Below are 16,021 nucleotides of genomic sequence, written 5' to 3' on the forward strand. Positions count from 1 at the left end.
TGTGAAGTTTAAACAGAATGTGAATTGCCGTGTTCTGCACAGTTTGCAACCAAGGTATTAGATAGTCCGGGATCCCCAGGTAGAGGATATTGACGAAGTCCAAATTGGAGAGGATCAGCACTTGGACTATTGATTTCTGAGCCTCCTAGAGCAGGAAGTTATGAAATGTTCTTAGCATCTGAGTATCCAGCAAGAGGTTTTGACCACTACTGAAATCTGAAATTTAAAAGCTAGATGGTATTGAGGTGCACCCCTATGTTCTTAGCCACCCCGTGGGAGGGGAAGGTAGATTGCAACTGCTCGGTCAGGTCCCTGACCATAGGTAAAGAGGTTGGCACCAAACCACAAAACTCTGTTTTATCAAGGTTACAATGTAGGCAGTTGACCTTAAGCTACCCTATCAACGCTACAATGCAAGCAGCAAATGTTTCCTTGGCTTCTGCTGCATTGTTATCATAAGTCAGCAGAAGATGGATGTCCTCCGCGTAAGGGTCAAAAGAAAGGTAGTAGGAAATGGTCTGACCAAGCGACTTCCCTAGGGCTATCAAGACATTTCAAAGTGTTGAAGAATATAGTGTTAATTAAATGACCAGCATGGTGGCAGTAGGTCCCATAAGGGTCATAGACAGGATGAAAGTCACAAGCATCTGCGTTAAGCAATTAGAAGAGTTGTCCATCTGAATGGTTGAAATGACCCATGATTGAAAAGTTCTATACCTGATAATCTTATCTGCAGGCACCTGGGTGATGGAGTTAGCAAAATCCCCTGCATACCTGGGGTGGTATTGCAAGACCCCCGCGAAGAAGCAATGGGCGGAAGGTAAATGCAAAAGCCCAGGGCTTCAGCATCTACCAATTCTTTGACCTGGAATGTGGAGCATTTCAGTGTTTTTTTTAGCACTATGGCTACCCCAGCACAACGCTTACCCTCTCTATCTAAGTGTATACAGGCTTAGTTCAGAGGGACGGCCAACTGCTAGTCTTGGCAAGAATCCTCATGTAGCCAGGTCTCAGTCAAGAAAAGGATGTCTAGTTGCTTATCATCTATTAGGTTATAAACGTCCAGCACATGTTTAGGTACAGGGCGTACATTGATTAGATCGCCTTACACTGTTCACGGTCTCTGGCCTAACCGTCCTCCCCCCAAAACCTAGATTTAGAAAATGGAGTGGAAGTTTGCAATAACGGCAATTTACCAGACCCTTGCACTGGCCACTGTAGGGACGCAGACAGGCGGATACAGGCTTGCCTTTGGAATTCCAGCAGTGTGCCTGCTGTTCATATCCTATCCGTTCTGCACCTATTGTTATGTATGTAGGATTGACCAGATGCCTAGGGCACCTATTGTTATATATGCAGGCTTGACCAGATGCGTAGAGCACTAGAGCGCTGCAATCACAAAATGGCACCTCTTTTTGTCCCAATGAATCGCCCTCCTACCATGACCTTGCTCTTTACCCCTTTACAAAATCAACATTAAAAGCAGGTAAGTATTAAAAGTTCTTTGGTTTTCAAATAAAATCACTCCCCTTCCCCCACCTAACATCACTGAAATTTAAGAGTGGTGTGTGAAGTGAAAAAACAACTCTCTATACTGCAAAACCCATAGTTCTTTCACTGTATTGACTTGCTTAGGCAGAGGAAAGCGAGACAGGTCAGAAACCAGCAGACCATTAATTGGTCTTTGGATCCTAGACAATGTCCTCAGTTTTAGCACAGTTAAGTTTAAAATGTTAATCTTTCCTTTAAAGATCAGTGCCTTATGCCACATGTCTGAGCATAACCTGGGTGTCCTATTACAGTTGAAGATTAATCATTAAGTCCAAATAATCATGGCAAGTGGCAAGATGTAATTGTATTCTTTTTTTAAAGGCAATATGGCTGATCTTGAGCTAAGATTGGGGGTGGGGGGAGAGCCTCGGATTTCCCAACAATCATGCTGGAACATAGGGGTCTGTTTACCAAATTATCACGCGGCACAGCAGCCAATAATGCTGCGCTGCATGAAAATGGCACTCTCTTCCCCTCTCCCTAGCGCTGGTGCACAATCAGGTAGGCATTTACCACAGAAAGGGTGTTCTACCACAATACTGAAATTTTAATATCTAACCGCAAAGAAACTGACTCCACACAATTGACTACCAAGTTATCATCAAGGGTTACACACATAGAGAAGAACAGATGTACTGTTCTCAAATCCACATCTGTTTACCTTGACAATATGTTGGTTGTCAATACATGAACAGGGAGATATTATTGACCTCAAGAGTGTGACGTAAAATTGCAGATGGACCACTGAACCATGAACTTTGGTGTACAGACTGATGTCATGCAAAAACATACCAGCAACATTCAGGAGCACGCCAGCTTCCCAAAAAAGTGTGACTCTGAGTCAATCATTTCTACAAAGACCTTGGCTGAAAAATAGAGGTGTACCATCGCTGGTGATTACCTCCCTTTTCCTTTTTGTCCCATGATGCTCCTAGCTGCATAAACACAAAGCAATAGACAGTCCCAACGTGATTTAGAAGTTACCTAAACTATCATCTGTTCAACATACTCAAGCCTTTATTTAAAGAATAGCAGTAGTTCGGGGATTAATACCCAGATCTGGTTGTAGTATAGAAAAAAAAAATCAGAATGTATGCTATGTACCAGTTTTCACAAATGTTGGCAGCACTAATAGTAGCAATCCACTAAAACAACCTACAAGAAGTGAGGCATGTCAAAAGATAATATTGTCAGTACCCTGTTTGAGTGAAAAGGTGCCAATTTTGTCTGAGGGCATGTTCGGGCACAATACTGATGAAAAGCACCTCATTGTGTTTTCAAGACAAACATGTAGCTATGGTAGTGTAAGTTTCTGTCGGCGGCATGCACAGATTGGTGATTCATCACTCCCACTTGGTTGAACTGAAGTTGGCAAGTACTTGAAACCTGGTGTCTGTGCCAGATTAAGGTGTTCATGTACAGCTTTGAACCTGGAGGAATGGCCCCAAGGGAATTATACTTTCAGGTAATATAGAATTTAGGGCTTCACTGCATACAGGTTACTACCACAGTCATTTAAACAGGCAGTGCAGAAATTACAGGTGCGATTCCAAATTTCCTAAATCTAGGAATTACCACTATATTCTAAATTAGGCTTTCGTCTCTGACTTCATCATATCACTGAATGATCTTTATGAATTCCCACTAATGAAAAACATGAATTTTTACTTTTTTCACATTTTTACAGCTATCAAGTTTATTCCACATTTTTTCTGCGTCCACGCTCGTCAGAGCCAACAGGGGCAGCTGAAAAGCAACAGTAGGCAGACCTCTTGGGGCACGAGACACCAGATAATTCTAAAAGCTATAAACTTATTAGCGACACAGCAACATGGATTTTTTTTGTCCCTGGTGCAAAATGTCATTTCAGTAGTGAATCTAAAAATCCTCTCAGAAATTGTCTAGTTATGAGCAGGAATGTATGTGGTAAACAGTCATTATTCCTGCTAAATGCCGCCAGTCACCACGAGCTTCTGATGGGGTAGATTCTGACTACGTTCCTGACACTTGCGCATGGTACAAGGCTGACTTGTGATCAATACACACAAACCACAGCTTCACATTTATGCTTTCCAAGTCCAACACTTTAATAGACTTTGAAACCTTTACAGCTCTCTTTGGGAAGTGGGCAGTGTTCGAGTACATTTCTGTTACACAGGCATAAATAATATCGTGTAATCTGAGGAATGCTGCCTTAAACTTCTTATGTAAAATACCCTAAATTATGCCATTATGCAATGTGGGGTAGTTACATGACAAAATGTCAGCACGGGAGCATAGGAATAACATCCGCTGTTGGTCGTCCAATATTTGTTTGTGGAGTGCGAAATACATGCTCGCATCCAAACCAGGCACGATGATGCATTTTGTGCTAAAATATAGTGTTAGTTGCCAGTTTTGCATTTTAAGCAATTTTCTTTTTTTTTTTGCAGAATTACTTGTAACTATGCAAAAGCAAATTACACAAATTTCACCCACCCCTAGAGGTGTGCTCATGATTACAACAAATAGAAAAACATGTAATGTTCTGGGCACACCACAAACACCTGTCAGCCTAAACATAAACTGACGGCAATTCCACTTGGGTTTGCGTTATGCATACAGCAAGGAATGTGCAATTTTAATCAGACATAGGTACGATGACTTTGGGATTTTTGTACACCTCAAAAAAGAGTTATTTCACGAACACTGCAAATGTAAACCTGCATATTTAAAGTTAATTGTTTCTTCTGTAAATCAGATCCACAGATAAAACGGCGTAAACATAACCAGGACCACTGGAATTATTTGATTTTGCGGCCGCGGCTCTTTTTGCTTATTTAAGTATTTGCTGCATTTGCCACAATATCCATTATATGGTGCATAATCTGTAGATCTTAACAAAAAATTGTTTACAGCTCTAACATCAAAAGTTACTAAAAACCATAGCAATATGTGTTTTGACCCTTTGCAAAGGTTAGCTGTTGCTTATTTCTGTATTTGACTATTACATTGGTACTAATAAGGTGAAATGTTTGCCCAGAGAGTATTACTTTATGTAAACATTATTATAGGTCATACTATTAAAATGTGCTGCATTTTGCAGCATAATTTGCCTTTCATTGCCGCATAATTTAGTCAACCCTGCTGCATAATTAGGTGCCCCCTTGCCGCATAATTCTAGTGGCCCTGACCATAACATAAAATGTAAGTAGGAGTCACATAAGTGGAACAGAGAACCAACATAAACAAGAGGAAAGATTGAGGGGACAGCGATCAGAAGCAACGGCGGAGTTAGAAAAAGAAGAGAAAATGTTCAATGAAGAGTTTTATTCTCTTTCTTGATAAAAGTTTCTGAGGGCAGCAAAAAAATTTTTTTTACTTTAATGCTTAATTTATTTTACTGTTTCTTTTCACAGGTTATAATCATACAGGGGGTGTCTCTAAGGCGACAATGGTCTGTGCTGGCAAAGAACACTAGAGGGAAGTAAATAGAGGGAACATTGCACGGCGTGGGTGGGCCTCAGAGAAAGAAGGATGGGATTGAGGGAGATGGTACAAGTGATACAAAGCAGGAGGAAACATTGTTTTTGAAAAACCTTACAGTGGAATTGTAGTTTACACAAACGTAACCAATGGCTGACTAAAATATTACACGAGTGCTTCTGTTCATTACGTCTGACAAACAGCAGCCGCCTTATTCATATTCACACATGGTGGTGTCATGGAAATATTAACATATCTCCCTTTGGGGCCTCCATACAACTTCTATACCATTGTTGCCTGGAGTTCTCTTCCACTAGTGGCATTAATACAAGTATTAATTCTAGTCCCAAATCATTTTTACTAAAACCTACTACCCACTTCCACTCTTTTCATTGTCTTGAGACTGGTAGATTTTTTTGCCACACCTCCCAATCACCTACGTTAGATTAGGCTGGCCTAGCTCAGCTTTATAATTTGTTTCTGTCAAAGGACTAATTAGTTATTTTATTTCTTCAATCTCTTGTGAACAATACAAAGGCAAGGGCTTTTCTTTTGATCATGCTTTACATAAGAACAAGTTACTGGACATAGGACAGTTTAACAGTGTTAACACTGAGGGGTAACAAGTGGTAGAAAATATATACTGTTAAACAGTAAAGCATGGGGTAAAATGCAATTACAAGTATATGTTCGACCAGTGCACCTAGTTGCTGCCTATTTACAGTCTGTAATCATCACTAGTCTTCTTATATCACACTTCAACAGCACATTCGACTGGTCTTTTGACTTCAGTATCGCATTTGTGTGCATGCAGTTCTCACCCTGTGTCCACATCCTATACCTTTGGCTGAACTGAATTCTCGTACATGCTTTAAGAGGCATCTTCCACACCTCTTCAACATCTGTTCGCTCTCCAGATTCTCCTGACTATCAAATCCGTTCCAGTATCCAGTTGTTAAACAAGGCCCCCTGAAAATAATTAGCATGGCTCATAAAACACAAGGAGATCACACACAACCCACCCATAACTAGGGGTGGACGGGGAATGTTTTGTTCTACCAGCGGAATTGGCAGCATTTTGGCCACTCCGTGTGATGGGATTTCTCCCAGTGAGGCTCCAGAATATGTGAGCTGGCAAGCGAGATTTGGTATCCCCTAGTGTGATTTCATAGTGCGGGGGGTCGCCGATGTTCACGATCGGTCGCATTCAGAGGCCTGCCCTGTGAGTAGATTTGCTGTCGCGCAAATATATTTTATACTCAAGAGGCAGTAAAATCACCTCGAATGGCTGTACGTTCTTGCACAACACATGGTGCTGTTAGTGCTGATCTTCAGTGCTGCTCACGCTACCAGTGCTAAAAGTGTAGCGCGAGTAGCATATTTTTGCCCATCGTCAGAATTTTGTACAGAATCTCGCACAGTTTTTCTGTAACGAGGAATTTGGTGGAGTATAGCTCCAAGGGTTCCACTCACTCTTACCCATGACCTTACATTAGGGCCATTTAGTAAGATCACCAACCTTCCATTTTTGGGTTGAGGTCTCACTAGTGGAATGATGCTCTCATAGGTCATGTACAAAATGATTTCTAGATATTTTAGGAGGTCTTCCATAGAGAGGTACTCCCACCACAGAAATTAGGATAACCAGTCTCTGTACCCTAATCTAATCTCTGTTCCTATTAGCAAGCTGTAGACTATCATACAGGGTTTATTATCACCTTGCTAATAATGAGGAAATCACATCTCTAAGTTACTCTATCATTTAGGATTATTGCATAACTGATAGCATCTTCTCCAGGAATTCGAGCTTTACCTCAAGGGCACAGGTTTGAATCTCGGTGAGTCTCCACAACCACACAACCTTTCACCATTCCCAACTTAATAAAATGATATATTACCCATACCCATAATATAATATTATAAGCACCAAGAGACCATAATACACGTTATCTTATACCATTGACATATTCTTCTTTAAGTTTTCAAGTCCCTGGAGAACTTTTAGCTTTGAATGACACTACACCACACCATGTCATTTATTTACCCCATCCTCCTCCTTGGATCATCACTACTGCATTCTGCCACAATAGGATTGTTTTCCTAGGTATATTTTCGTGACCACTGAGTATTTGGGAAGGATTTTAAATTCGTAGTTAAAATCACACATTTTCATAAATCATGCTACTTATTAAATGAATAATAATTGGGACCAACCTCATGTAGTCAGTTACAGTTAGCCGCTGCATTTCACCTTCATACAAAGGAGCTGAAAAAAATTAAACATACGTTTTTTAATTATGTGGAATAGTGAAGGTATAAGTTTAGTTTAGCAGAAGTTTTGAAAGGACAAAATACACAAAATGAATAGTGTAGTGTATAGGTGTTAGAAATTGGATTCTTGGTTGGTTGAGTTATGCACCCAGGTCAGGTAGGAACCACTACTCTAGTCAGGGTAGGCTAGATACACACTAAAAGATAACCTGTGCTCACCCTGAGTTAGCTTGGTACAGAGCAGTCAAGCTTAACTAAAGAGGCAATATGTAAAGTGTTTGTACAACACACACACACATACACACTTACACACACACAGTAACCCAATGAATACACAACAAAAAGACTCCATACCGTGTTAGAAAAATTGAGAATATTTATCTGAGTAAAACAAGACCAATACAACAAAAATGCTGTTAGTACAAGTAAATGCAAGATATTGATTAGAAGTCACAAGCAGTCAAAAGGTTACTTGTGGTCACAAGGGGCCAATGCAAATTCAAAGTTCAAGCTGACTGCGATGGAGGGCAGGCCGGCTATGGGATTCACGCAGGGCCTGCTGAAAATGTACCTTGGAGCAATGCATCAATGCTGAGGGCTCAATGCGTCGATCTTTTCCACGCAGTCGGGCCGCTGTATCATTATCGAGCTTCTCTGAAGTGAAGGAAATGCATCGTCCTTGGGCCACACAGGCTGTAGAACCATTGTTGTTGATTCCGATCGGAGTTGTGGTGCTGATTCATCAGAGTTGAAGAAAAGCAGCTACAGAACCTATTCTGAGGCCCAAAACTTGGAAGGGGCACCTCAGGCAAGGGTAGGATTCACTGAAGGCAGAGTCCAGCAGCACCAGCAGAATTGCAGGAAGTCTTTTGTATCCCTGAGACTTCAGAAAACAGGAGGCAAGCCAACAAGCCCTTGGAGATCACTTGAAGGGAAGGCAGAGTCCATCTCTACTTCAGCAGAGTCAGGGAGTAGCAGGCTGTAGGGCAACAAGCCAAAAATCAGTCCTTCCAGAAAAGCAGTCCAGGTGAGTCCTTAAAGCAGCACAGCAGTCAAGACCCAGTACTTAGACACAGAAGTGCTTTTGATGTAGGGGTTGACTTTAAAGGCACTTTCTGAATTGCACGAGGTTCTCTTTCAACCCAGCCCTGTCAGCCACTCTATCTGTGGGGGGTAATCACTCCCTTGTGAGTGGATAGGACACAACCTATTGAAGTGTAAATATCAGCCCCTCCCATTCCTCAGTGCCCCGGAAGACCCATCAGAATGCAGATGAGTGCTCAGAATGCAGATGAGCCTCACCTTCCTTTGTTTGTGGCTGTCTAGAGGGAATACATAAAGTATAGCTGTCACCCAATGCAGATGTGTTTTGGAGATAGGCTGTCAGGCACAAAGAGCACTAAGTACAGAGAAATGTCCACTTTCTAAAAGTGGCATTTCTAAACCAGCAATGTTAAATCTAACTTCATCGGTAAGGATGATTTATTCTTACAACTCCAAACATATGAAACAAGAAAACGCTGCTCCTCTCTGATCAGGAATTACAGTATAAAAGTGTATTAAGGAATTCGGAATGCTGGATATGCGAGTGGTAGGCCTCACACTAGTGAAAAACTAAATAGACTGTTTGTCACTACCAGGACATGCACCACATAAAGGTACATGTCTTACCTTTTACTTAAAAAGCACCCTGCCCTTAGGGTTGCTTTGGGCCTATCTTTGGGGGGGGGGACTTATATGTAATAAAAGAAGAGTTTAAGGCTTGGCAACTAGTTTTAAATGCCAAGTCGAAGTAGCAGTATACTGCACATACAGGCACTGCAGTGCAAGCCTTTAAAAGGTTTGAAAAAGTGCTTGTGTGGGTGGCACAATGAGTGCTGCAACTAGTAGTGTTTGATGTACAGGCTCTGGGTATGTGGTATATCAGTTTACAAGGGACATACCAGTACAACAAATATGCCAATCAGAGATACACAAATGTCATGCTGTTTTAGGGGAGAAGCACATGCACATTAGCACTGGTCAGCAGTGGTAAAGGGCTCAAAGTCCTAAGGTCACCAAAAATAATCAACAAAAATGGGTGGCAATAGGCAACATGTTGGGGGAAAGACCACCTTGAGGATGACAGGTCTAACAATAAGGAAATATTATATATTACATGGGCCAAAACTATGTGAAGAAATTGTGGGAAATCTAGCTACTATATTATTAATAGCGGCATTTATTATGAACATGTATCTGGTCAATAAATAAGAAAGCAAAGGGGAAATTAACTACTAAAGGGTGTATTGCATGCCACTTTGATGCGCTATATTAAAATGCACTTTACCAAATAATATATATACTTTAATTGAGATGCCATGCCCCTGAACTGATTCTGGGGCTACTGGACATTTTTTCTCCATTAATTGATGCTTGAGGCTCAACTAATATTTAAAAAGGTGAGACATGGGGGAAGGAGAATTTATTTTGCTAGAGTTGAGATGTGATTTGTGATCATGTTATCAGCTCAGACGTCTCTTCAATGGACTTAAAGTTATGAACTTCAGGAGTCCAATTACAGATGTTTCAGCTTGTGCTGCAGGGAGATGATTTATTGACAATGAAGGACTTAAGGCATTCTTTTTTAGTTAGAGAGCATTTTATGTAAACGTCCAAGGCACTTTGGCTTCTGCATACTAGCTCTAAGGGTAATGTTGATTAAACGAAAACAATTGCCAATGTATGAAAAGTAGTTATGAGTTTTAGTATTAGATTAATGACATTTTAGAGAAATGCTAAACACTGTTAGACTTGGTATCCTTAGTGTGGTTTTCCCTGACTTTTTTCTCTTTTGACCACCTGTTTTGCTAACTTCATTCTTGCTGGCCTCTCCTGGCCACTTTACCACTGCTAACTGGTGCTAAAGTGCATGCGCTCTTTTCCTAAAAACATGGATGGTAACATTGGCATATCCACAGTTGGCATTTTCAATTTACTTCTAAGTCCTGAGATAAGTACATCTGCCCAGAGCCTTTAAATGAATGCTACTAGTGGGCCTGCAGTACTGACTGTGCCACCCACTCAACTAGCCCTTTAAACACGTCTTAGGCCTGCCACTTCAGAGCATGCAGGTGCAGTTTAAACTTACAACCTGGCAAGTTAATCCTCTTGCCAGGACCAAACCTTCCTTTTTAATACATATATAGTGTCCCGTAGTTAGGACCTGTACAGCCCCAAGGGCAGGGTGCTATATATTTAAAAGGTTGGACATGCACTTCCAAGTTTTACATGTCCAGGTAGGGAAAAACATTGACATTCATTTTTCACTACTGAAAGTCCTACCTCTCCCTTAGGTTAACAGTCGGATTACCTTATTATATTTTATAAGTGTAATTTCCAATTGAAAAATGATAGATATTTTGAGTTTGGTGTCTATTTAAAATCACAACTATAGTAAAGTTGGATTTTACATTGTAGGACTGAAAATGCCACTTTTAGAAAGTTGAATGAACCATAAATAGGCATGGGTCCTGTCACTATCTGGCCTGGACCTCTATATGTAAGTAACAAGAAAATGACCAGATAGGTTATTCAACAATTATTTCGCAATACCTAGACAATAGATTCTAAGTATGAATGATTTTGTCCGCCTGTTACTTCATATGTTATATAAGGACTTGTGCCCTCTAATGATTCTTGGGGGCAATTGATATTTTGTATGGTGTTTATGGTTTGTATATGTATTTATCAATTATTTTGCATTATTATTCACAGGCACTTTGTTGGTAAATCTTTTATATTGTAATTTGTGTCTCTGTGGAGGACATGATGAAATGTTTTCATGTATAATGTTCTGAAATTGAAAATTAATGTGAATTAAAATCATTCATACTTCTATTGTCTAGGTATTGCTAAATAATTGTTGAATAACATATCTGGTCATTTTCTTTATACTTACTTTCAGAAAGTTGGCATTGCCTTACTTTAATAATTTTGTGCCTCTGCCTATCTCCGAATACACATCTGGGGTGGGTTAAAATAGGGCTTTGTGCATTTCCCCTGGAGAGCCAAACACAAAGAGCTTAGGTGTGACTGTTGAGCCAATCACATCCTGATGGGACATTGCCAGGCTGATGGGCCATCCTGGGCAGGAGGGAAGGGAAGAGCTGACACTTTCTACTGAGTAGGGATGTGCCTGTACACACTCAGAGAGCTGCACACCCCCTTGTAGTGAGTCTGGAGCCAGGGCAGGACCTTGTGAACTTCAAAGGTCTCTCCCTCACTTCAAAAGCTGGCCTGCTCCATGTTCTGAAGTCTCAGGTACATAAAATACTTAATTAAACCCTGTTGTAGCTTCTGGACCATGCCAACTGGGAGTCCTGCCTTCCAAGTGGTGCTAATCCTTTCCTGGGTCTTGGAAGTAGGATTTCTGGATGTTTTCTGTGAAATCCATGCTTGTAGCTCTGCCAAATCATGTGCCCTTATTGTCCTGACAAATCAACCATTCTGTAGGAGGCTAACTAGCACCATCCAAACTGTATTTTTTCAAAATATGTATTTCCACAAGGAGTAAGGTGCTCTAAGTGTGTTTGGCTTAGAATTGACAAGGAAGCCCTGTGGCATAGAAAGTATACATTGGGATTGGTTGCAGGGTTGAACTGAGTTTCCATAAGAAAGATAAATGTTATACTTACTTATTCAATGTAAATATGGACACTACCAAGATGCTCTTGTGCAGGGTGCCACCTAAACACCAATTTCCCCTATTGGAGGCAGGTGTTTCAATAGGGAGTTGCTTGGTTTTTATAAGAGTGTTCAACTGTACAAATATGATCTTTGAGGATTTGTGAGAAGGCCTTAAATTTGAGGAAAAGTATATAGTGGTGGATGTTTTTCCACCGCTCAGTGACTGGTTTACTAGCAATAGCCTTTTTGTCTTCATTTCAAAATGTCATTAATTGTTCTCACAAATACTTAATCCATGCTATTATGACAGAGGTTTCCAACATTTTGGTGTTAAGATACACAATAAAGAAACTTCTTTTGCCTAAGTTTTGATTAAAAGTGTTTATTTGACGTAACTGATCATGAAAAAGTAAACTCTCTCTTTCCGTGTTATCTTTCCCAGCTTGATAAATAAGAATTATTTAGCAAGATACACAAATGTATTTCCCGGCATTGCTCGTGACAAGCACTATCCACGTTAAAATATACCATTTGAACAATCCCAATTGCAAGAGCTATACTGTATCATCTTGTCACCAGGCACCAGGCAGGTCGCTCTCCTCACCAGGCAGGTCGCTCTCCTCACGAAGGCGCGCCAAAGGCAAGCCCGTCTGCGCCCATCCGCGCCTGGACCGCGCCCAGCGCCAGGACCCTTGGCCCCCGTCGACGCCAGTCCACACGACGGACCTACGACGCCACCACCCTCAACGCACTCAACGCCGACCAAACCCCCGCCTGCTACCGAGCCACCCCGAAACGCACCCACGGACCCTTCACCTGCCAAGCCTGCAAATTCACCTGCCTCCAGACCTGCACCACACCCGACAAGCTGAGCACCAGCAGCAACCACCTCAAGTGCATACTGCTCAACACCCGCTCCGTCCACAGACACGCCGTCGAACTCTGGAACCTGCTCGGCACAACATCACCAGACGTCGCCTTCCTCACAGAAACCTGGATGAACGCCTCCTCAGCGCCTGACATCGCCATAGCCATCCCGGACGGGTACATGATCACCTGAAAGGACCGCGTCAACCAGACTGGAGGAGGCATTGCCATCGTACACAAGAACACCATCCGCATCACGACCAACTCCGACGACACCTTCACCGCCGCCGAACACCTCCACTTCCAGATACACACCGACCCCAAGACCACCCTCAGAGGCACCCTCATCTACAGACCCCCGGGACCACGCACCCAATTCAGCGAAGACATCGCCGACTTCATCAGCCCGCATGCCCTCCACTCCGCTGACTACATCCTCCTAGGGGACCTCAACTTCCACCTGGAGAACAACAAGGACAGCAACACCACCACCCTGCTGGACAACCTCGCTAACCTCGGACTCAAGCAACTGGTGAACACCCCCACCCACTACGCCGGCCACACGCTTGACCCCGTCTTCTCCTCTAGCAAACACATCTCCTTCAGCCACTCCACCGGACTCCATTGGACTGACCACAGCTGCATCCACTTCAGCTTCAGAAGAACCACGACCCACCACCACCCGCAACAGATTCCTCGCAGGAGCTGGAGCAAGATCACCGCCGAGCAGCTCGCCACCTCCCTCCGGCAGAACCCTCCCGCCAGCACAACGGACCCCAACGAAGCAGCCAACAACCTCACACAGTGGCTCACCAACTGCGCAGATGACATGGCACCACTGAAGAACCCTCCCAGCAGACCCGGCAGCAAGAAAGCCCCCTGGTTCACCGACGAACTCAAAATCTCCAAGAAGAACTGCCGCACCCTCGAGAAAGCCTGGCGCCACGACCAGACCACAGACAACATGACGGCCCTCAAGTACGCCACCCGCAAACACCACCAGCTGATCCGCACCACCAAGAAGACAGCATTCAAAGAACGGCTGGACAACAACGCCCACAACAGCAAGGAACTCTTCAGCATCGTCAAAGAGTTCTCCAACCCCAGCGCCGGAAACAACGACATCACTCCCTCGCAAGACCTCTGCGACTCACTCGCCTCGTTCTTCCTCCGCAAGATCGCCGATATACACAACAGCTTTGGCGCACAAACCACGCACCCAACCACCGAACCAACGCCCCCCACCACCACAATCTGCGCCTGGACCCCGGTCAGCACCGAAGACACCACCCGTACGATGAACACCATCCACTCCGGTTCACCAACCGACCCCTGCCCCACCACGTCTTCAACAAGGCCGACTCCATCATCGCACCCCAACTCCGGGATATCATCAACACCTCCTTCAAAACCTCCACCTTCCCGGAGATCTGGAAGCACGCCGAGCTCAGCGCCCTCCTGAAGAAACCAACAGCGGACCCCACCGACCTCAAGAACTACCGCCCCATCTCGCTCCTCCCTTTTCCTGCCAAAGTCATCCAGAAGACCGTCAACAGACAGCTTGCCGCCTTCCTTGAGATGAACGGATCCCTCGACCCCTCGCAGTCCGGTTTCCGAGCCAACCACAGCACCGAGACCGCCCTCATCGCAGCCACTGACGACATCAGATCCCTGCTCGACAACGAGGAAACAGCGGCCCTCATCCTCCTGGACCTCTCTGCAGCTTTCGACACTGTCTTCCACCGCACCCTAGTACAGCGCCTCAACAACATCGGAATCCAAGAGAAGGCACAGGAGTGGATCATCTCGTTCCTTGCCGGAAGAACCCAGAGAGTCCGCCTTCCCCCGTTCAGATCCGAGACCACCGAAGTCATCTGCGGCGTACCACAAGGATCATCACTCAGCCCAACCCTCTTCAATATCTACATGAGCCCTATCGCAGCCATCGCACGCAAACACAACCTCAACATCATCTCCTATGCCAACGACACACAGCTGATCCTCTCCCTCACCAACAACCCCGCCACCGCCAGAACCAGCCTACACGAAGGGATGAAAGACGTCGCCGAATGGATGAAGAACAGCCGTCTGAAACTGAACTCAGACAAGACGGAAATCCCCATCCTGGGATCATCCCCCTCCGCCTGGGACGACTCCTGGTGGACCCTGCCCTGGGCACCACTCCCAAACCAACGGACCACGCACGCAACCTGGGCTTCATCCTGGAAACCTCCCTCTCGATGACCAGACAAGTCAACGCCGTCTCATCATCATGCTTCAACACCCTGCGCATGCTCCGCAAGATCTTCCGTTGGATCCCCACCGAAACCAGGAAGACGATCACCCAGGCACTTGTCACCAGCCACCCTCTACGCCGGAATCACAGCCAAACTTCAGAAAAGACTCCAGCGCATCCAAAACGCCTCCGCACGACTCGTCCTCGACATCCCCCGACACAGCCACATCTCCGGCCACCTGAGAGACCTGCACTGGCTCCCCGTCAGCAAGAGGATCACGTTCAGACTCCTCACCCACACACACAAGGCCCTCCACGACCTGGGCCCCAAGTACCTCAACAACCGCCTGAACTTCTACGCGCCCACCCGCCAGCTACGATCATCCAGCCTCGCCTCCGTACCTCGCATCTGCAAAACCACCGCCGGGGGAAGATCCTTCTCCTACCTGGCAGCCAAGACATGAAACTCCCTCCCGATCCACCTCCGGCTGACCCAGGATCATCTCTCCTTCAGAAAGCTCCTCAAGACTTGGCTCTTCGAGCAGTAACAAACCCCTCCCCCCAAGCGCCTTGAGACCCTCCCGGGTGAGTAGCGCGCTATACAAATGCCCATGATTGATGATTGATTGATGGTCCACCATTAGATCTTGAAGGATGTTCTATCATACAGATTTGTATGGCACACGTATCGAGGATATCCTGGTTCCGAGAACGAGAGAGAGATCTGGACATGTCTGAGATGGGCAGATTAGACGAAACCAGGTTTTCAGTTTTTCTCAGAATTTGAAGATAGAGCTGGTGACTCTGTTGTGGTAGGGGAGCTTGTTCCAGGCTTCAGGGTGATGTAAGAGAAGGTGTAACCTCTGTCTTTAGATCACTGTATTCTGAGTATGTGTGTGAGGAGTAGGCTAGTCAAGCAGAGGTGCCTGGATGGGTGTAAAGAGGTTGAAGTTGTGATAGGCT

At 44.3% G+C, this 16,021-nt stretch overlaps 1 protein-coding gene across 7 annotated transcripts in view; it reads right to left on the bottom strand.

The window, feature by feature from the left end:
• ITPRID1 (ITPR interacting domain containing 1) overlaps window positions 1–16,021 on the bottom strand; it is a 462,385-nt gene that overhangs the window by 225,489 nt on the left and 220,875 nt on the right. For all 7 annotated transcript variants that reach the window (XM_078688261.1, XM_078688266.1, XM_078688262.1 and 4 more), the window contains one exon: window positions 7,231–7,282. In XM_078688261.1, the coding sequence (XP_078544387.1) occupies window positions 7,231–7,282 (52 nt within the window). The remainder of the gene's footprint in view (window positions 1–7,230; window positions 7,283–16,021) is intronic.

This window comes from Lissotriton helveticus, chromosome 4_1, assembly GCF_964261635.1.
Source record: "Lissotriton helveticus chromosome 4_1, aLisHel1.1, whole genome shotgun sequence".
NCBI classification, from domain to species: domain Eukaryota; kingdom Metazoa; phylum Chordata; class Amphibia; order Caudata; family Salamandridae; genus Lissotriton; species Lissotriton helveticus.